Raw genomic sequence first — 21,792 nt, 5'->3', positions numbered from 1 at the left:
TATTTGTATTGGACCAAATGAAAAGATGGGAATATTCGTATTGGACCAAATGAAAAGTTGTTTAGTTGTTTTTGTTTTTTATTTAACTGGTCCATAAAATCCAAGCCCCTGTGGATTGCTGTGAATACTTTACTGGCAATGAAACATTCTACGTATTTCTATTTTTATGACAAATGTGGAATGGTAAAGTATTTGTTTACTTTATTATGGATAATATTTTTCAAGATTTAATTAATGGTGGTATGAAAAGAGCCTACAAGATGCAGAGGAATAATAGGCAGAATTAGGAAAAAACCTGTCTTGGAATGGTATTCTCTAGTACCCGCAAATGGGTAAAGCAGGTTTCTTGCCTATCCCTTATGCTTGTAATCTTTTCATCGTCTTTGCTTTATCCCAAGCTTTCAATCTTTGTGGATAGTGAGACCAGATTATTAGATTGTTTTGGTTACTTTAAAGTTACTCCCCTTTTCTAAATTTGCCAGAAATACTGCTGAATTTGCAAAACAGGCTGGTAATAGCAGCTACAGCTGGCAAGAGAGAATTTGACAAAGAATAAATTATAGAGGGGAGAGAATGAGGAATAACAGCTTCTTCTGGGGATGATAAAAGTGTTGTGAAATTAGGGGAGATGATTGTACAACTCTGTAAATACATTAAAAACCACTGATTACACACTTGTAAATGGTAGATTTACAACTCTTTTCTTATCCTGATATTCTCCAGGTTATATTTCTTCCTTCCTTGCATTTGTATATGGCTAACAGATATATTTTGCTTCTTAGAAACTTGCTGAGAAACTCTTTTAATCCTACCTGTAGTTTTTGTATGATAATGAGGAATATTAGCATTGAGAAGAGGAACTTCTCTTAGAGGAAGTTAAAGCACAGTAGAAGGAAGTCAAACACAGATGGGGTATGTCAGCCAGGTGGGCTTCTAGCCTCTTCTATGGAATATTCAGACAGGCCATAGAAATGAGTAAAAGGTGATAGATCTAAGGATGCAGTCGCTGAATAATTAAGGAGATTTCCTCTTGGTTAAGATTTTCAAAAATTACTTGTGAGGAAAACCTCGACTGTCATTGTATATCGCCTGTTTTAGCACTCAAAACAAATACATATCTGACTCAAAAACTTGAAAAGTCTTTATTAAAAGATCTCTTAGCAATGAAGTATTTTTAACGTAAATATATAAAATGTAAAGAAATAAGCTACAGTAAAATGCAGATCCCTCCTTTCCTTCCTAAATTGTTATCCTTCCCATACATGTTGATATAGTAATATGATGCACAATTTACCACTAAAATATATACCCAGATTTCTTCCCCTAATAGGAGCTACTGCTCAAGCTTTTCTTCTCCCTTTCAGTCTTTTCCTAGAATTTTGTTTTGAAGTCAACAGGTTTCCCCATTCCCTTTTAGTCTCTGACACATGTACCTCTTCTAGCTTTTTCCTCTGCATTCCTGTTCCTTACCTAGCAACACAAAACTAAAGGACCCACCCTCGAAGAAGGTGAAGGAGGAAGAATTGTAGATATATGTCTAATAGTGTGTGTTTATATTCCCTGTGCATATTTTATCCATAAGCCTTGAAATTTTCAGTATCATTTTTTTTTGTTACAGCTCAGTTCCAAGGAACAAAAATCCATTCCAAGAGGTAAGTTTCATATAAAAATTCTCTGCCCCTACTAAGGAAGGATGAAAAAGTGACCAAGCAGTCATGAAGCATATCTTTGTCCTAAACATGGCATTATTATGATTTACTGCATGGCAGCAATCTTGATGAATCCAGTTCTGTGCACCCAAGATTCCTTAAAAAAATCTTAGCAACTATGTTTTCCTGATTTATAAAGCTGCTTACACTTAGGAAATTTATGAAAATAATTGATACTAGATAAATTCACAGAAAAAGAAGTCTTTAACATTGTGGTGAAAATTTTATACACATGGAACTTTTTTCCAAAAAGTTTGTATCTCAAACTTTTATAAAGGTATTGTAACTGTATTTGCATTTGAAACACAAAGAAGCTTCTCAATAAAAATATATCCAGTAAAGGACATATACTGGAAATTATATAAGTGCTAAGTTTTCTGTTTTTCCAGCCTATATAAATAACCTTGAATTCAAAAATGTCTTTTGGAGAGCCCTTTAGATTAATTTGCTATTAATTGAAGAGTGAGGAATATTTTCCTCTGAATTGTTTCTGACAGATATTTTAACACTCAGAAATTTAGAAATTTATAGGCATTTTAGAAATGAACTTCTTTATAATTGAAGTAGATTGTACACTTAGGATGTGATCTCATGCTAATATTTTTTTTACCTAAGTTGGGGAATATGCTCCAAACTAAAAATCACATTGCTTAAAATTAGAAATATTATTTAAACTATTTCTTTCAACTTTCCTATTTTTTTTTTTCTGTTTTCATTTTTAGGCAATTGTTTTTGTGGTAGGAGGAGGTAACTACATTGAGTATCAAAATCTCACTGACTACATAAAGGTACATGTTGGCCTTTTTATCATTTGATGTTTTATGGTTGTTCTGTCTTTAGAATACTAGCATTTTCTGTTGCCTCTACTTCTAGAGGTATATAAGGAATCAAGAATTTATAATCCCACATAAAAGGAAAAATGCTCTTACGTTCATTGCTTTCCTATTCCTAGTACATTCATTTCTGGGAAATAATGGATCTTATTGATGTAATGTACTTTGCAGCTATCTAAATTTGACTTTGAATGTTTTCAGACCTCAGTTAAGTTCCTCTTCCAAAAAATTCCCTCTTGGTGAAATGATTTACCAAACCCATTTACCTGAATAAAAAGCAATTTCCTCCCATGGTTTTGACTTAAGTTAGCAACACACTTCTAACAAATTTGGAATGTCTTTTCAGCAAACCAGGACCATTAGAGGTAGCAAAGTAGAAGTGGAGTGCTCTTCAGAGCAGCAGGGAGTGACAGACAACTAAGCAAACAGCTATGAAGGAAAGGGTATAAATTGAAGAGCAAAAATGCCATTTAAATGTAGAGGTAACAGAACTAGCAATTGTTAGGATGACATTTTATAAAAGGCTTTATTTAATAAAGGTAGAGATTTGGGTACAGCAAAAGAAAAAACAACACAGACAGATTTCACATCACTTCAAAACTACCAGGCATGACTCCCAGAATCCTGGCTCTGTTGCATAGGATATGCTTTATCTACGGACCATGAACCACTAAGATCTGTGTCAAGGAAGTATCAGTCTTGTATAAGAAAGGGTCTTTTATACCCGTTTGTAGTCATACAGCCAGAATCAGGCTACATGACCATGTTCATTGCTTTCCTATTCCTAGTACATTCATTTCTGGGAAATAATGGATCTTATTGATGTAATGTACTTTGCAGCTATCTAAATTTGACTTTAGCAGAAACCAGGTGCAAACTGTCAGTTTGTACAATTTCTATAACTTGACGAGCTGGTACAAGTTGTCCCCTGGTCTGTGTGTGCCCCTTGCACAGGACTGACTATATTAATCACTCGTTGGTATGTTTCATTCAGGTCTGACCAAGGGTCAACACTACAGTTCCAGGTGTTCCCAGGGACACCGGTTGCAGAAGACCTTCTGAAATTAATCCTGTACATTCCACAGAACCCCATCCTTGGTTAAGCTTTCTTAATTATACTTGACAGCATTCTTGTTTTGTTTTATAAAACAAAAAACAAGGATAAACACCAAAATACTAATCATTTGTGTAGTATAGGACCAAAGTGCAGGTATAATTTTAAAGGAACATTGCAGTTTACCAAATATTCCAGTTCACACTTGTTTATAATTATGCGTAAGCTTCACAACTCTTAACTCTACCAAAGAAATCTTAATTTTGTGAAATTCATTAATGGAAGTGTGGCAGATAATTCATTATTACCTAAATCTAGTCCTTTCTCTGATCAGTCACTTCCATCAGAAGAACATCAGGACTTATCAGTGGTAGGTATGTAAGCCTGCCAAGCTATCTTTTTATCTGGTTTGAGTTTATAAAGTATTTTTTTTATCTTAATGTTTTCCACCCACAAAAAGATGGTGTATAGGTAGTAGGGCACATGATACTATGACTAGTCAAGACATGCAACAGATATTTTATGTCCCTGTATCCAGGTACCTTTCTTAACAGATCATCACTTTCAGGTTAATAGCTACATAGTGGTCTTTGGCTCTGTTCTTGAGCAAATTCTTCTGTATGCATTTCAGCAGACCTGTAAAATGAGAACATTGAAAAGAAAAGCATTAGAATTATTCTAAGTGCTTATCCCCTACATGTTATTAGCATTATCAAGACATAACACATGAATAACTGCAGATTAAATCCTCCTTAAGCCTCTTGGGGGCCCATCTTAGATCTTCACCTTCAAATAAAGGAGGTGATTTCTACAGACCTATGGGCATCTGTAAATATAGCTAAGAGTATCATTCTCTTGCTGTCAGCCTCTTACAAGGTACTGGTATAATGTTAGCTTTCTTTTTTTTTAATTATTCATTTGTATTGGCTTTCTTTTTGAGAGTTAATGACAAGTACAAAGAAGTAGTCTTAATTTTTACCCAGAGCTTGACCCCCGATTAGGAAGCTGTCAGATGCAGCCAGACAACTGATCCCTAGCACTGGCAGCAATATGAGACTGGCCGGTGCTTTGCCCTTTGTCCATCCCAACCATCTGAGGTAGAGCTAGTAAGTAAGGGCAAGCTTATGGTACTGTCTTGTCCACTGGTTAGGAAAGATTCAGAAACAGTCAATCTGAGTTTAGACAGGTGAAAAGGAACAGCCAGTTCCATCATTCTCAGAGTTACATTTGGAAGTGATTGGCTAGAGAATGAACTAGATTTAGTTAATAATTAGTAGTTACGTTGAATCATGGTATTGGTACATTTCATAAAGTTCAGTTTTTAATGGTGAAAGTATCAAGTTAATACATAAGTAAGAATGAATTTGCACTGGAATATTAGTATACTACAATGTTAACAAACCTATACCTCACTGGATGATGTAAAAGATACAAAAAGGGTAATGAGTGATTAGAACTAGGAAAACTTGATGAAGGGTGGGGAAGGGATGGGGGGTATGGACTGCATAAGTACAAGACTAATCTCAACTAGTTTATTTCAACCCTATGCTTATCTCTGGGAACACTGGGCGCCATAGTGATTAACATAGTCCAAGACAGACCAGGAGGCAACTTGCCCTAGCTTGTCAGCTTTGCCTAATAGAAAATCTAAATATTGAAGGTTTGCACCTGGTCTCTGTCATGTTTTCCTGTTTCTGCTGTTAAGCCTTGGTCATGCAGCCTGATTTTAGCTATGTGATCTGGAAGCTATAAAAGACCCCTCCTTGGACAGTACTGGGGCTTCGCTGAGACCAAGGTATCGTTTTGGGAGTTAACAACTGAAAATGACATGTGTCCTGTGCTACTGAGATGGGATCCTGGGAGCTGTGCCTAGCTTTGCACCCCTCTAATGTTTCCCTATGCTTTAACCTTCTGTGCTGTGACCTCTATCTTTATTAATGCCTTATATAAGTATATTGTATGTAGCTTCAAGAATCCCAATTATGTAACCTTCTTAATTGCTGCACATCTCATTTTGAAAGAAGGTGAGGTCAGACTCCAAGAAGGGCTAGCAGTTACCAAAGAGAAGGGGATTAAGGGGCATTATTAGCACACATAATGTAGGGGTATAACGGGGAAGGCAGTATAGCACAGAGAAGACAAGTAGTGACTCCATAACATCTTACTATGCTGATGGACAGTGACTGCAGTGAGGTGGGGGGGCGGGTCTTGATAATATAGGTGAATGTTGTAATCACAGTGTTGCTCATGTGAAACCTTCGTAAGATTGTAAATCAATGGTACCTTAATAAAAAAAAAGGATAAGGTGTGAATATTGTTTTCTTTGTTCTCCGAGATGGCCAGCTAGAACATATATTTAGCCAGCAATGTGTATTCAGCAAAATGTCCTTCTCTAATATTACAAAGCCATAATTCTTTTGATAAATCATATTTGTTTTGTCATGGAATAAACTTTTTATATTACAAAAGAAATCTTACAAATTTACCTTCAAGTTCATAATTACATGTTTAAAGACTTAGCAGTAAGTCTCCTGTAGAAAAGTCTTGATTGCGGTAATTGGGTTCCAACATTTGCCAAAAAGGAATGAAATTCATAAAGAGTTAGAAAATGGAATGGAGTATATTAACATGTAAATGTATTACACAAATGAGACAAATGACAATCTATACTACTTGCAACATATCCTGTATAATAAAACTCTTAAGAGAATGTTTTCTTCAAGTAGTACAGATCCTACAGAATCCTACAAGATCCTACAAGAATGTTGGCCAAAGAATTTATAGATAATTGTTGCTTCTGTGAAACTTATCAGATTCCTTCTGTTTTCAGGATAAATAGCACCATAGTACATTAAAAAATGAAAATAGTGCACCCATTTTACCACTTTATTCCATGCAATTTTATTATAGATGTATATACTAAAATTCAGCAGCCCCCCCTAAAAAAACTAATCATAGAAGGCCTTATTAGGTTTAATCCCTCTTCTTGGGAATATTGAAAATATTACTTGTTTGCTTTGTTGTAATCTGAGTTCTGTCTGATTTTTACAGGGGAAACAAGGCAAACACATTTTATATGGCTGCAGTGAGCTTTTTAATGCTACACAGTTCATAAAACAGGTAAATTGTACCTTTTTCATTTATTTCTGTTAACATACCCTAAGTTTCTGTTGATATTTTGCAAAGAGAGCAAGAGAATCATTATATTCATCTGAACTGGCTGAAATCAGAAGCCGCAGAGCTTATAAGAATGTAAGGCTTTGTCGTGAATAACTATAAAGAAAACTCTGATAAGTAATATTTTCATTATCCCAAATCTATGAATAAAGATAAATTCAGAAAATCTTAAATTGATAGTGCTCAATTGGGCAAAATTCATTTTAGCATTTCCTTATATACTGTCCATGTTTCTGACTTTGCCAAGCATATCACAACTTGGGCTGAGATACTAACTTTCTTGGGGGATGGCACCTACTCAGTGGGTAAGTGGAATGGCATTCATGGTGAAAGTTAACAGCAGCAGTCTGTGCATTCTTTTGGGTTGTTCCTGCTAATGTTCTCAGGAACTGCATTAACTTTGGTTTTTTAAGCTTGAACTACCTGTGATGCTAAGTAGGCCAACCAAGTGTCCACTTACTTTTGTCTTGGTTGCCATAAAAATTGTAACTAATTTTTAGCAATTGTTCCTAGCACCGTTTCCCAGCACAAGTTTCTTAACCCCATTATATGGTTCTTATATTTTAACCTTAATGTAGTAGTTCAGTGATACTATGAGAATACAGAAGATCTGAAAAGAATTTGTAGTGAACACATGTATATTCCCCATTAACATTTTTCTCTACTTGTTTCATCAGATACCAACCCATTCTTAAATTCTTTGTTCTGTTCATTGTTCCCACTTACTATATTAATTTCAAAATAAGGGTAAATTATACCGATATCTACGAATTTAAGTGCCAGTATCGTTAACTAGACTTATTTGTTTTGTTTTACCCTTTGAAGGTAAAATCTGCAATAATAGTGAAATATTTGTCGGTTTTCTGGATGTATTATTCTGATTTCCCTTGTCATAGAACATTCTCCAAGTTCACTGTTTCAAAATTTATTTAAATTCCTTGTATGGCCAAAAATATGATTTATCTTGCTAAACACTTCATGTGCACTTAAAAAAAGAACATGTATTATGCAGAAGTTGAGGGAAGGGTTCTATAAATAAGTTTGGTCAAGGTAGTTGATAACATTACTTAGATCCTCTTGTCTTCATTGACTGGGGGGAGGGGAAGATGTGCCATCTCATTCTATCAGATACTGAAAATCTCCAACTGATTGTAGAATTCTCTTTCTTTCCCTTTAGTTTTGTCAAGTTCTACTTTTTATATTTTTAAGCTCTGTTATTAGGTACATAGAGATTCATGATCGTTGTACTTTCCTGATAAAGGGTCCCTTTTATTCATTACGCAGTATTCCTCTACATACCTGGTAGTGCTCCGTCTTGAAGTTTACTTTGATATTAATATACCATTCTAGCCTTCTTATGCTTATGGTTTGCAGGTTACAACAACTTCTCCATCTGTTTCAACTTATCTATGAATTCATATTTAAAGTGTCTATCTTTTTTTAAAACCATCCAGCAATCTCTGCCTTTTGAGTCTGCTGATCTGTTACCATTTAATGTAATTACTGAAATGACTAGATTTAGGTCTACCATTTTACTGTTTGTTTTCTGTTTGTCTCCTATTTGGTGTTGCTATCTTCCTCCTTTCTTGCCTTCCTTTGTATTATTTGAACACATCTTAGAGTTCCATTTTACTTAATCCAAAGATTTTTCTTTAGCTTTATCTCTGCAGTATTTAGTGGTTGCTATAGAGATCCAAATACATACATCTTTAACTGTTCATAGACTGAAGTTAATATTCTGCCACTTGCATTTAATGTAGAAACCTTACACACCAGACCCATTCCCTCAGCATTTATGCTGTGATTTTTTTATATTTTATATATGCATACATCAACCTTTCAAGACAGTGGACAGTGTTATCATTTGTGCATCAAATAGTCATGTTATCATAAAGAAATACATCTTTTGCATTTACACAGATGTGGTTTCCAATGTTCTAGTAGATTCTGATATCCATCTGTTGACTGAAAAACTTCCAGCATTTTCTTTTATGTGAAAATGTCTATTTCATTCTTAAATGATATTTTTGCTGAATATAGAATTCCAAATTGACAGATTTTCAACACTTTAAAGATGTTATTCTACAATCTTCTGCTGTCATTGCTGCTGATAGGAAGTTGACATCACTTTAATTTCTGTCTGGCTACTTTCAAGGTTTTCTCATTGAAAGGAAAGGAGCGACACATAGCAGCAATTCACCGGAGAGTTCCACTTTATTAGGGAAAGGTGCTGGGTTATATAGGAAGGGGCATGAATTGATTGAGGTGTCACTTCTACGGGGCTGCTGGCTGTTGGCTAGGTGCTGGGATTGGGAGGGGGGCGAGAGGTGATTGGGCTTCAGGTGGCGCCGGCGGGAACTGAGGACCCCAAAGAGAAGCCGGAAGTTTGCCATCTTACTGGTGGGGACCCTTCATTCCCCCCTTTCTCCTCTATGAGTTTGTGGACGTTGCTTTCTCTCTGGCTGCTTCCTGCTGAACAGGGGCGGAGAAGGGAGTGAAGGCTTGAGGATTGGGAGGAAAGGGTTGATAGGACTCCCCGCAGTAAGGACAAGTAGATGTGGACTTCTTCAGGTTTAGAAATCAATGAAGGTTCCCTGTAACCATAGGTTGGCCAAGAGGATATGGGTGTCAGGAGCCAGGCGTCTGCGGCTATTGTTTCCAGGAACAGTTTCCAGTGGAGAGAGGGGTCCATCTCAGCGTGTGGTGAGGAGGTCACGTGAGGGTGAGGGATCTTCTGTGGCTAGAAGCTGGTAGTTCCTGAGTAAAAGCTGGTTGAAAGCTTGATTAGAGATTTTTCCGACTTAGGATTTGATGAACTTTATTATACAGGGTGAAGAGACAGGCGAGAAGAATGATTATTATGGGGCCTGCAATGGGCCAGAGCTAGGTGAGGAGGGGGTTTGTTAGTATTGACGAGAATGGGTTGGAATTGGAAGCAGAGTGGAGACTGGAGGCAAGGTCGGTGAATTTGGTAATGTCAGTTTCTACAATGCCAGATTCGTTGATGTAATAGCAGCACTCTTCCCAGAGGAAGACGCAGGTGCCGCCCTTCTCGGCTGTAAGCAGATCTAGGGCGTGCCGGTTTTGAAGGGTGACTTTAGCTAGCGAAGTGACCTGTCTTTGGAGAGAGGCTAGAGAATCGGCAGTGGATGTCAGGGCTCCCTCAAGTTTGGCGTTGAGATCTCTAACTGCCTATAGAGAGTGACCCAAGGCTTCTCCCGAAAACCCTGCCCCAATGGCTGAGGTGATCAAAGAGCTACTGACCATGATGGGAAGGAAAGCAGCTCTTTTGTGCGCGAGGGCAAGGGAGGTTGGAGCTCAAGGAATTCTGCCATGCTGTAAAGTGTTAACTGTGGGATTAGGGTGACGAGAATGCAGGGTGTATCGGAGTTGAGAGGCAGTGAGTTGAAAAGACTGCTATTACACTAAAAGAAGTGTCCCGGTTGCGTAAAAGTCTTAGCGCCGGAGGTAGGGGTGTAGATAGAGAGGCAGTGAAGTGCGCTGGAGGGGGGTGGAGTTGGGCTTACACAGTGGTGGATGGAGAGATTATCTGCGTATTCTGGTTCCCATAGGTGTATGTCTGCCAGGGGGCAGAAGGGTTGTCTTTCTGCATGGAAGGAGTAGTTGGAAATATTAAGGGGCACGGCGGCCAGCAGTGGGCGCTGTAGTGATGTGCACAAGAAACAATTGGCTGTGTTAAGGGTGTGGTTGAGAAAGATGGTGGTGTCCTGAATGAGCTGTAATGAAGAGTAGGAGAAATGGGAAGAGGGGTGGGGATAAGAAGATGAAGAGGCGCTGTCAAGAGTTTGGATAATGACTTTTTTGGAATGTCTGCTATCTGATGCAACTTGAGAGATCTGGGAATGAGAGGGAACATACTTTCGAGAGATATGAAGGGTACTGTGGGGGGTCGAGGACCCCCCGTAGTAAACTGAGGCTGTGACTCTGGCAGCCCATCGAGAGTCCCAGGGATCTGGGATTGATAAGGAGAATGAGCCGTTGGGATATTTCATGAAACGGTTGGAGGAGTAATACTGTGGGTACTGGAAGTCACCCATGTAGTGAATGGTGCAAGACCAGTAGGGGCATCCCCCGTAGGTGTCTTGCCATCGCCTGCAATAGGCTTGTTTTTGGTCATAGAGGAAGCAGAGGTAGGGAAAATAAGGGTAGCTGCTAGTGAACACTTCAGTGGAGGGAGGAAAGTGGAGGTATAAAGGGTCAGAGCAGCTTTTCAGAGGGCAGTCTGCTGTGGCAATGAGGGCAGTAACTTTTGTTTGATGCTGTGTGTAAGTCTGTCTGACTTTGAATCGCCATACAAAGGAGGCTGGGGTGGTGGGGAAGACAATAGGAATGAGGAAAAAAAGGCAAGAGACCAGTAAAGGAGGAAAAAGTCATGATTCGGGTATGGATGGCAAAGGGGGTGAATGGGATTTTGGAGGAAAGAGGACAGTAAGGTCAGGAGTCTGGAGGGAGGGAGAGTCTGTAAACTTTTGTAGGTTAAGAGATCTTTTAGGTGATGTGGGGACAGAATGGTAAGGGGCGCCCTGAATGTCAGTTTATGAGCTTCTTCCTGCAAGAGCTGTCTAGCGGCTAATGCTCGTAGGCAGGGGGCTCATCCCCGAACTGTGGGGTCTAATTGCTTGGAGAGATAAGCTACTGGGGCAAAGCATATTGGCCTAGGACTCCTAGAGCTTGACTGGACCTCTCATGAATGTATAATGAGAAGGGCTTCGACAAATCAGGAAGATGGAGAGCTGGGGCTTCTACAAGGGCTTGACGGAGCTTAATGAAGGAGTGTCAGGGTGAGGAGGATAATGGTTTTTTAGGGGGGCTTTTGCTGAGGTTGTATAGGGGTCTTGCCAACAGGGTGCAGGGAGAAGTTAGGGATCTATGTTCTAAAATATCTAGCTAGGCTTAGAAAGGGCCTAGAAAGGAAAGGATTTTTGTCTTGGTTTTGGGAATGGGCAGGTCAGAGAGGAGCTATTTTCTGTCTAAGGTAATGGACTTTCTTTGTTGAGATAGAAGGAATCTGAGGTAAGTGATAGGAGGGGAAGAGATTTGAGCTTTGACGGGGGATACTCGGTAACTTCTGGAAGCTAGAAGGTTAAGTAGGGAGGCAGTGTCAAGTTGAGACTGTTCCCACGAGAGACTGCAGAGTAGAAGATTGTCTATGTATTATAAGGTGGACTTGGAGTGATCATGATGAAACTGTTTGAGGTCCTGAGCTAGGACCTGTCTAAAAATATGGGGACTATCTCGGAAGCTTTGTGGCAAAACTGACCAAGTGAGTTATTTAGAATGTCTTGTGTATGGGTCCGTCCAGGTGAAGATGAAAAAATCTTGGGAGCAGGGGTCTAGAGGGATAGAAAAATGGGTCTTTGAGATCTAGGACTGAGAAGTGGGATGCTGAGGCTGTATGGATTTGGAACTAAGGGATGCATAGGGACAATGGCTATGTTGATGAGGCGAAGGTCTTGGACAAGGCGGCAAGATCCATTGGTTTTTTTAACAGCTAATAAGGGGGTATGTCTTTGAGATCTAGGACTGAGAAGTGGGATGCTGAGGTTGTATGGATTTGGAACTAAGGGATGGATAGGGACAATGGCTATGTTGATGAGGCGAAGGTCTTGGACAAGGCAGAAAGATCCGTTGGTTTTTTTAACAGCTAATATGGGGGTATTAAATTGGGAGTGAGTGGGTCTGCTTGAATGATGGGTTGGAGGCCTATGAGGGCTGAAGTGGTTAGGGGGTATTGGGCCTGACAGATATACTGAGAGGGGTCACATAATTTGATAGAGGCAGGGGGACATAGGGCCACGGAGGGGCTTGTAATGTCCCAAACTTTGGGATTTACAGGGTGTATGAGGGCAGAATCGGAGCTTTCATTGGGTAGAGGGGGGTCGTCGGCTATGAGGGCCATCAGAAAGGGAGTACTGGGGGCTGTGGGAGTGGATATAGTTATGGAAACGTGGAGGAGGGAAAGGATGTCTCGTCCTAGTAAAGGGATGGGACACTGGGGCATAACCAGGAAGGAGTGGGAGAAAGGTATGGGATTGTCTTGGATTGTGCATAAAAGGGTGGGTTGGGGGTTTAATGGGAAAATCTGTTTACCTCCTACTCTGACTGTAGGAGTAATGGCTGGCGTGGTAGGGCCCCGGTATTCTCACAAGACTGAGAAGGTGGCTCCTGTATCTAGGAGGAAGGAGATGGGGTGACCGTCTACTGTTAAAGTAACCGTGGGCTCCTGTTTGGTGATGGAAATGGTCGGGCGAGAAGCCCCCGGGCCCCATCAATCTTCTTCTGCCAGCCCCACTACGGCGGGCTTAGGATGGGGGTTGTTCGTCCAGCCTCCCCTTCGGGTGGTTGGGCAATCAGACCCCCAGTGGCCCTTTTTGTGGCATCTGGGGCATGGGGTGGTAGGAGATCTGGGGGAGGGGCACGCCCTTGACCAATGTCCCTCTTTTCTGCACTTGAAACAAGCTCTTGGCGGGGCTTGTTTGTAGAGGGGTGCCCAGGTTGTGGTTTTATCAGCTGGGCCAACATCTGGAAATTGGCCTGATCAGCCTTTTGTTTACGGCATTCTTTCTCCTCCTCCCGCTTATGGAAGACTTTAAAGGCCACTGTTAGGATCTCAGTCTGTGGGGTAGCGGGGCCCTGTTCTAACTTTTTGAGTTTAGCTTTAATGTCGGGGTAGCCTTGAGCTAGGAATTATGTCACAAGGACATGTCTTTCTTCAGGTGTTTCTGGGTCCAGGCTGGTATACTGTAATAGGGCTTGAGTGAGTCTGTCTAAGAACTCGGAGGGGATTTCATCTCTCTTTTGAATTATGTCTTGGAGCTTTTGAAAATTGACTACTTTACAAGCTGCCCTTTTTCAGACCTGCTATTAAGCAGGAGGCAAAAATATCTCGAGAGTGGAGACTCATGGCGGTGTTATAATTTCAGTGTGGGTCTTGTTCGGGGACAGCAGTGGGGCCAGGGGGATAGGTGGGGTCAGTCCTGTCGGTTTCAGTAGCCTGCATTTGGGCGAAGTCCTAAACTCATCTACGCTCTTCAGGGACGAGAGTATTGGCCAGGAGCATGAAAATGTCATGATGTGTGAGGCTGTAAGACTGGAGGGTCTATTGAAATTCCCTGATGTATGTCATGGGATCAGTGGAAAAGGAACTTAGGCATTTCTCTAGTTAGGCTAAATCTCTTAAGGAGAAAGGGACGTGAACGCGCACGATGCCTTCGGATCCTGCTACCTCCCAGAGGGGGGCGATAATTTTGGGAGGCCCTCGGGACTGAGTCTGAGGGGGACTGAAGGGTTCTGGCTCAGTCTGTGGGGGAGTGACGCGGTCTAGCCATGCCTAGTCGAGCAGGTCCTGAAGTGCAGAAGGGGGGCAAAGAAAATAAAGAAAGATAGAATCGGACCCACATGTCGCCAGCTAGCAGCCCAGCTGCTTGCCTCTGCTGCTTTAGTTGGGCTTGAACTCATGACTCTGAGGTTAAGAGTCCCATGCTCTACTGAGCTACAGCAGGGCTCCAGTTAATAGCTTATGGAATGCGTTGTTTTCTATTCCTGCCACATCGGCAAGTGGGGGAAGGGCATAGCTAGAAGCAGGGGCGGTGTTTCTACACATCTTCAAGGTCTCCCTATTTTCAGAGTGAGGAGTCTTGGCAAGATATGTTTTTGTGGACAGATAACTTCTAAGGACTGCACTGGTTGTTCTCTAGCTTGTGCTTTCCCATGCTGCGTTCAGACATGGGGGGAGGTGCTTTCCCATTCTCTCTACAAACATGTGAGAAGACAAAGGCGGTCCCTAACAGGGGAGAAACAGGTGATGAGGGCAAAGACAGAGGAGGCTCTTGGGACCTAGTTAAAGGGGGGCTGAAAGGCTCAGGCTTAATCTGCAGGGAATGAAGGTGGAGGAGGTGAGATGGGGGAGGAGATGGTTGGGGAGGAAGGGAGAAGGGCTGTTGTAGGAGAAGAAGGGGAAGGGAGTGAACGGGAGGCTTCTGCAGGGGCGGTGGCTTGCAGGCTAGGAGAACTTGGGAGGGGGCGGGGGGGGGAGGAGGCGGAAAGCTTCGATATAGGGAATCTCCTTCCATTTTTTCAGGCACTGGCAGTAGTTAAAAAGATCGCGAGTGATGTTAGGATCAAGAGTTCCCCCTGCAGGCCATTGGTTTTTATTGTCTAGGGGGTATGTCGGCCAATCTTGGGAGCAATATTTACGGAGAAGTTTTGGTTTTATATCAGGCATCAGGGAGAGGGTAGCCAGATGCTTAAGCAGGCATTCAAGAGGTGAACTTTCAGGGAGGGATAAGGAGGCTCCCATGGCTAAAGGACAGAGAAGGAGACAAACGGGAAGACGAACGGAGATCCTCGGACTGGAAGCAGACCGCAAGGAGACAAAGGGCTTCCCCGATGATCCTTGGTGGTCTGCGGAAACTCGTATACGAGTCGGAATTTCTTGGGAAGTGTGGGTCATCACCCAGACTTCCCTAAGAAGGCAGAGTGCCGGAGTCTCGAGGTACCTAGCGCTAGGCGTTTTCGGCGGACGGAGCAGAAGGAGGAGGGGGGGAAAAGGGAGCGTTCTCATCCACAAAGGAGTCACCTCGTTTATGGCTGTTGGAGGGGGGTGCCTGAGAGTCGGCCGCAGCCGTGAAGGCCTGAGACAGGGATTTATGACTGTCGGAGGAGGGGCCTGAGCATCCGCCGCAGCCGTAAAGGCTTGAGGCGGGGATTTATGGCTTTTGGGGGAGGGGCCTGAGGGTCCGCCGCAGCCGTGAAGGCCTGAGGCGGGGAGAGTTCCCTCCTCATCCCCGAGCGTCAGGGCCTTGCCGGACGATCACGGTCAATGGCACTGCGATAGCTCAGGGAAGAGTGGCCCACCCCGGGGAAATTTTGCTTAAAAACTTTCAGCACTGATGGAAGGGATGGTGAATGCGTTTGACTGTCGGAGGAGGGGCCTGAGCGTCCGCCGCAGCCGTAAAGGCTTGAGGCGGGGATTTATGGCTTTTGGAGGAGGGGCCTGAGGGTCCGCCGCAGCCGTGAAGGCCTGAGGCGGGGAGCGTTCCCTCCTCATCCCCGAGCGTCAGGGCCTTGCCGGACGATCACGGTCAATGGCACTGCGATAGCTCGGGGAAGAGTGGCCCACTCCGGGGGGAAAACTTACCTAAAGGCCAGAGAGGAGTGGTGAGTGTGATGAGCCAGCGTCGGAAAAAGAGGACGAGGGCAAGCTGCTGCTGGTGTCGGGGGAAGACGGGGCCCAGTTGGGGTGTCCCGTCTCCCGGGTTTCGGCACCAATGAAAGGAAAGGAGCGACACATAGCAGCAATTCTCCGGAGAGTTCTGCTTTATTAGGGAAAGGTGCTGGGTTATATAGGAAGGGGCATGAATTGATTGAGGTGTCACTTCTACGGGGCTGCTGGCTGTTGGCTAGGTGCTGGGATTGGGAGGGGGGCGAGAGGTGATTGGGCTTCATGTGGCGCCGGCGGGAACTGAGGACCCCAAAGAGAAGCCGGAAGTTTGCCATCTTACTGGTGGGGACCCTTCACTCATTATCTTTGGTTTTCCATAGTATCTATGTGTGATTTACTTTATTTGGGGGTCACTGAGCTTCCTGAATCTGTAAGTTTATATTTTCACAAATTTAGGGAATTTTTAGCTCTTATTTCTTCAAATATTTTTATGCCCAATTTTCACTCCTTTCCTTTTGGGACTCCAATTTATATATATGTTCAATTGTTTATGTTGTCCCTCAAATCCATGGGGATTTAGCATATACAATTTAAATTGCTCTATCTTAAGATTCACTGTGCCTTTCCTGTTGTCTGTTTGAGAATACTGCATTTACCAGTTCTAGAATTCTCATTCATATGTATAGTTTGTATATCTCTGCTGAGACTTACTTTTTCATTGTGAGCATGTTTTATTATTTCACAGAGGAAAGTATGTGCCATGGCTTCTTTTAAAACAACACATGGATCAATCTGTTCATCTCCATTGTCAGTCCCCTTAGAGAATGGCTCATATTTTCCTGTTTCTTCATGCATATTGCCTAGGTCGTATCCTTAACATTGTTAATGTTACATTTTTTAGAGACCAGATTCTATTTCTTTGCACGGTGTTGATTTGGGGTTTTAGAAAGCAATTAACTTGGTTAGACCCAAACTTCAAACTCTGTCTCTTGGAAAGCAGCTCAAATCTCATTTCTTAGTCTCATTCATGAGTGGTTAAGAGTTTCACTGTAGAGTTAAGAAAAGTCTATGCACAGAATTTAGGGCTTCCTCACTGGCTCTCTCCCTTCCAGAATTTCTGCCTTGTCTTTCAGTAGCTTCCTAAACTCTCTTCTCTCGTTTTTCAGTCAGAAAGACTCCAGGTTTTTTATCAGTTCTGGCTACCTGAAGAGCGCCAGCTACAGCCTGCTTTCAGGGTACAGGACACAGAACCAGGGAACTCAGCCAGTGCTAGTCCCTCCTACAGCTGTTAGCTCTGTGCCCAAACCTGCTTTTAGTTGCTTTCCTGCCTTCAGATAGTTGGTTTTGTATTCTGTTTAAAGTTTATAATTGCTATCTCTGGGAGAATTGGCTCAGTAGGAGTTTACCCAGCATTCCAATGTTGATAGCCTTTTCTTTTCCTTCTAATGATCTTGTAGAAATGTAAAGTTAATTAAAATAGATCACTTCTCCTTATGCCAACAGGGAAGCTGCACATGACATTTTTCTTTACATTTTCATACTGAGTTAATTTCTTTATTCTCAGGGTTTTTGTTTTCTATAGTTATACATTATTTTTTGCCATGATGGTGTTTATTACTCTTCAGTTTAAATCTTAAACATTTGAGTCAGTGGTGAACATTGAGTAAAATTATTGTTCTAGATAGGAAGCTTAAACTTCACCATGGTGAAAGTGTGCATTTTTTTTAGGAGTTTAAATAAAAAATTTATGATTTTATGTTGTGTTTTAGCTGTCACAACTTGGACAAAAATAATGAAGAACCTTAATACAAAAATCTGCTTGGAACTTGGATAAATGTAAGAAGTCAGAAGAGCCAGATGTTTCCTTCTCCATATCAATGTCCTAACAATGAAGTTAATTCTTAAGGAAATTCTATACTTACTATAATATGTATGGATTAAAAGAATAAAGCATTTCAGAAATAAATTTTTGATATTGTATATTCACACTCCTGTTACGTTTGAGAAAGTACTTTGGAAGGAAAAGATGCCTGAATATAATATGTTAATATGTTTATTATTGAAGCCAGTGAAAATTTAAGAATATAATATACAAATTTTATTTGGTTCATGAATCTCTTTACTTGTATGCATTTTAATTGTAAAATCACCTTACCTTGGTTTCCTCTGTTGCCTCTAGATTTAAAGTGGAGATTTTAAAGCACTGTAATGTCTCTTCTACCTCTGTGCAACTATGTACATTTTATCATATAAAATTCCTCCATTACATAGTGGCAGCAAACACTAAACATCCTAGAATGGACAGATACAAAACATTTCTTCCCATGAAGTCCTACAAAATACACAAGTGTTGGATTTGGTTGCAGCCTTTGTGGTACGTGGACCAACAAGTAATGTTGATCAGTCATACAACTCAAAGTAGCTGTAAGGTGAAAGCAAGAGAAAACACTGTTCCTGTTATAAAGGCCAACATTCTGATAGTAGACACAAGATTCACAGGCCTGTTTCTTTCTGCGCCTCCAACCTCCATGAGTCAGTGCCATCATACCAAAACACACATCAAGGAAAATGATTATAATTGGGTAGTAGCCCACTAACTTTAGTCCTGGGATATAATTTAAGGTATGTTTGGGCTGCTATAACAAATTACCTATAGACCAGTGGCTCAAACAACAAACATTTCTGACCATCCTGGAGGCTGGCAAGTCCAAGATCAAGGTGCTGGCAGATCCAGTGAGGACCCTCTTCCTGGTTTGTAGATTGCATCTTCTTGTATTTCACATGGCAGAGAGTAGAGAGCAAGCCCTGGTCCCTTTAGCCCCTTATAAGGGTACCAATCCCATGGCCCCATGACTTCATCCAAACCCAGTTACACCAGGCATTAGGGCTTCAGCGTAAGAATTCATGGAGGGCACAAGCATTCAGTCCATACATAGCACAACCTCTGTCAAGATGATGAAAAGTGGTTCATGCTCAGAGCTTGAAAGAATGTTACTTTATATAGAGACAACAAGGCTACTCAAAGCAATAAGCTACAAACAAGACAATGTCCCAGTTTTCTCAGTAACTGAGAAGTCAGACTTTAATTATTTGTTTGTCCAGAAAATTATTAGGTTAAAAATACGTGAAAGCTAAAGGAGGCAGTTATTTTTAACTGCAGAGATAACATGAAAAGAAAATTTGAAACAGTATGGTACTGGCACAAAAACAGAGAAGTAGACCCATGGAACAGAAAAGAGAGCCCAGAAATAAACCCATGCTTACATGGTCAATTAATACATAGCAAAGAAGGCAATGGCGAAAAGACAGTCTCTTCAATAAATGGTATTAGGGAAACTGGAACACTACAAAAAACATTAAAATGAATCTGTATTAAACCATCCACAAAAATAAACCCAAAGTAGATTAAAGACCTAAATGTAAGTCCTGAAGTCATTAAACTCCTTGAAGGAAACACAGGCAATAAACTCTTCAACATTAGCATTAGTCATTTTTTTCTGGATATTTCTTCCCAGGCAAGGGAAACTAAAGCAAAAATAAGTAGAACTAAAAAGCTTTTGCACAGCAAAGGAAACCAACAAAATGAAAAGGCAACCTACTGTATGGAAAAATATATTTGAAAATAGCATATCTGATGAGGCTAATATTATCTAAAACATATAAAGAACTTACACAACTCAATACCAAAAACAAATAATCCTTAGAAAATGGGCAGAGGACCTGAATAGCCACTCTTCCAAAGAAGACATACAGATGTCTAACAGGCACACAAAAAGATGCTCCACATCACTAACCATCAAGGAAATGCAAATCAGAACCACAATGAGGTATCACCTCACACCTGGCTAGTATCAAGAAGACAAAAACAACATGTTGACAAGGATATGGAGAAAAAGGAACCCTCAAACACTGCTGATGGAATTGTAAATTGGTGCAGCCACTATGGAAAGCAGTATATGGAGGTTTCTCAAAAAACTAAAATAGAAATGCCATATAACCCAGCAACTCAGCTTCTGGGAATTTACCAAAAAATGACAAAATCACTAATTCAGAAAGTTTTATTTATATAAATAGTTTATCACAGCATTATTTACAGTAGCCAAAATATGGAAGCAACCTAAATATCCACTGATAGATGAGTTAATTAAAGATGTGGTACAAATATACAATGGGATGTTAGCCATAGGAATGAAATACTGTCATTTGCAACAACATGGATGGACCTACAGGGTATTATGCTAAGTGAAATAAGATGAATACCATATGATTCCACTTATATGTGGAGTCTAAAAAACAAAACTGAAATAGACTCATAAATATAGAAAGCAGACTGGTGGTTGCCATAGGGGAGAGAGAGTGGGGGGACTGTTGAAATAAGTGAAGGGGGAAAAAATTAGAATGTTTAATATCTTAATCTGGGTGATATTCACATGCATCAAAATTCATCAAGTTGCACACTAAGATTTGTGCACCTTATTGCACCTCAATATAAATATTTTTTAATTTTTAAAAAATCCTCATTAATGAATATATGTTAATTTTTCAAGCTTGACTTAAGAAGGTCAGTGCTAAGGTTCTGAGATAGACTCTGGGACCTATAAAGGTTTGGGGCCTTTTAAAAACAAACTCTGGGAAACCTTAGCTTTTCTCAAACCGCCCACAGCTTAGCCGCATCTGTCCTGGGCGATTTGCTCAGCGGGCCGTCTACAACACAGCCAGGGACACAGTTGCTTCCACCTTAACCAGGCAGTAGCAGCAAGCCCACAGCTTGACCAATTCAGAAACCAGTTTCATCTGTCTCCCCAAGGATGATTCTCAGAGGAATTGATTCCTGCCCTGAAAATCTCGGATTTGGGGTAGAGGTCAATAGGGAAGGGAACTGCTCTGCCAGGTGATTTACAGAAAGTTACATCGCTTAATCCTCGCTACAGCACTGACAAGTAGGTGTTACAGCTCCAGTTTGATAGGAGGAAACAGAGCTCAGAGGGTTAATACTGAGACAGGGACAGTGGGTGTAGTCAGAGTAGGATGAGGGCCTCCGGGAAAAGCAGGGCGGAATATTTACAGTGAGAGCAATGTAACAATGGGGAAAGAAATCCCCATTGAAACTCTGTTAAGCATTATGCAAAGTGAAGGTCACACTAATTCTCTAGGGTAAAGATATAGACATCTTCAGTGAGATCAGTTAAAGGTCAAAAGGCCAGAAGCAACTTGGCCTGGAATGTCTGAGTGTTCTGCAAGGGTATCAGCATAACCCGTGAGTCTGCTGTCAGGCCTAACAATCAGACTATGACCCAGCCTACCTTGAGGACAGGGCAGGTGATGCAAGTCCACACCCCAAGTTTTTTTCATGTTCTCGAAAAATCCTCAACTGCCTATAAAACCCCGTAGACAATGCACCACTATGGGCTCTCTTGTCCCCTCCTGGCGTGAACCAGGCACTCTTTCCTCTCACTTTATTTCTAAATAAAAGCCTGTACATTGCTCTCCTACCTGGAGTGTTTGTGAAGCTCATTCTTCGGCTTCATGAACAAGAACCCCGGCATCAATAACCTGCTCAAAGTAGTAGCTGGTACATATAGAGCCAAAGACAATGCACATCTGTCCTCTCCAATCCATCCTCTTTCCACTGCTTGAAACTGCCTTGCTGAGGAAGCAGGAGGCCTGGGAGTCTTGCCAAGTCACTCCTTACTGGTCAGCCAGAGACACTCACGTCACCTTTCTTCTCCTGTGTGTAATGAGTTGTACGGAATAATGGCATCTAACACAGGGCCTTCAAGGCAAAGCCAGCACAGGATGTCCAACAAAACACCTTACTGGTAAGCTCACACGTGA

At 41.4% G+C, this 21,792-nt stretch overlaps 1 protein-coding gene across 3 annotated transcripts in view; it reads left to right on the top strand.

Moving 5' to 3' along the window:
* Positions 1-18,058, top strand: part of SCFD1 (sec1 family domain containing 1) — a 97,130-nt gene extending 79,072 nt beyond the window's left edge. For 2 of the 3 annotated variants that reach the window (XM_073211415.1, XM_073211414.1), the window contains exons 22-25: positions 1,619-1,652; positions 2,432-2,497; positions 6,648-6,716; positions 17,727-18,058. In XM_073211415.1, the coding sequence (XP_073067516.1) occupies positions 1,619-1,652; positions 2,432-2,497; positions 6,648-6,716; positions 17,727-17,750 (193 nt within the window). In that variant the 3' untranslated portion in view covers positions 17,751-18,058. Of the gene's footprint in view, positions 1-1,618; positions 1,653-2,431; positions 2,498-6,647; positions 6,717-17,726 lie in introns of those variants that run through there. The other variant, XR_012120575.1, reaches the window with a different exon arrangement.
* The last annotated feature ends 3,734 nt before the right edge of the window (positions 18,059-21,792 follow it).

Source organism: Manis javanica, chromosome 8, assembly GCF_040802235.1.
Source record: "Manis javanica isolate MJ-LG chromosome 8, MJ_LKY, whole genome shotgun sequence".
Classification (NCBI taxonomy): Eukaryota; Metazoa; Chordata; class Mammalia; order Pholidota; family Manidae; genus Manis; species Manis javanica.
This window is presented reverse-complemented; position numbering and strand designations above follow the sequence as displayed.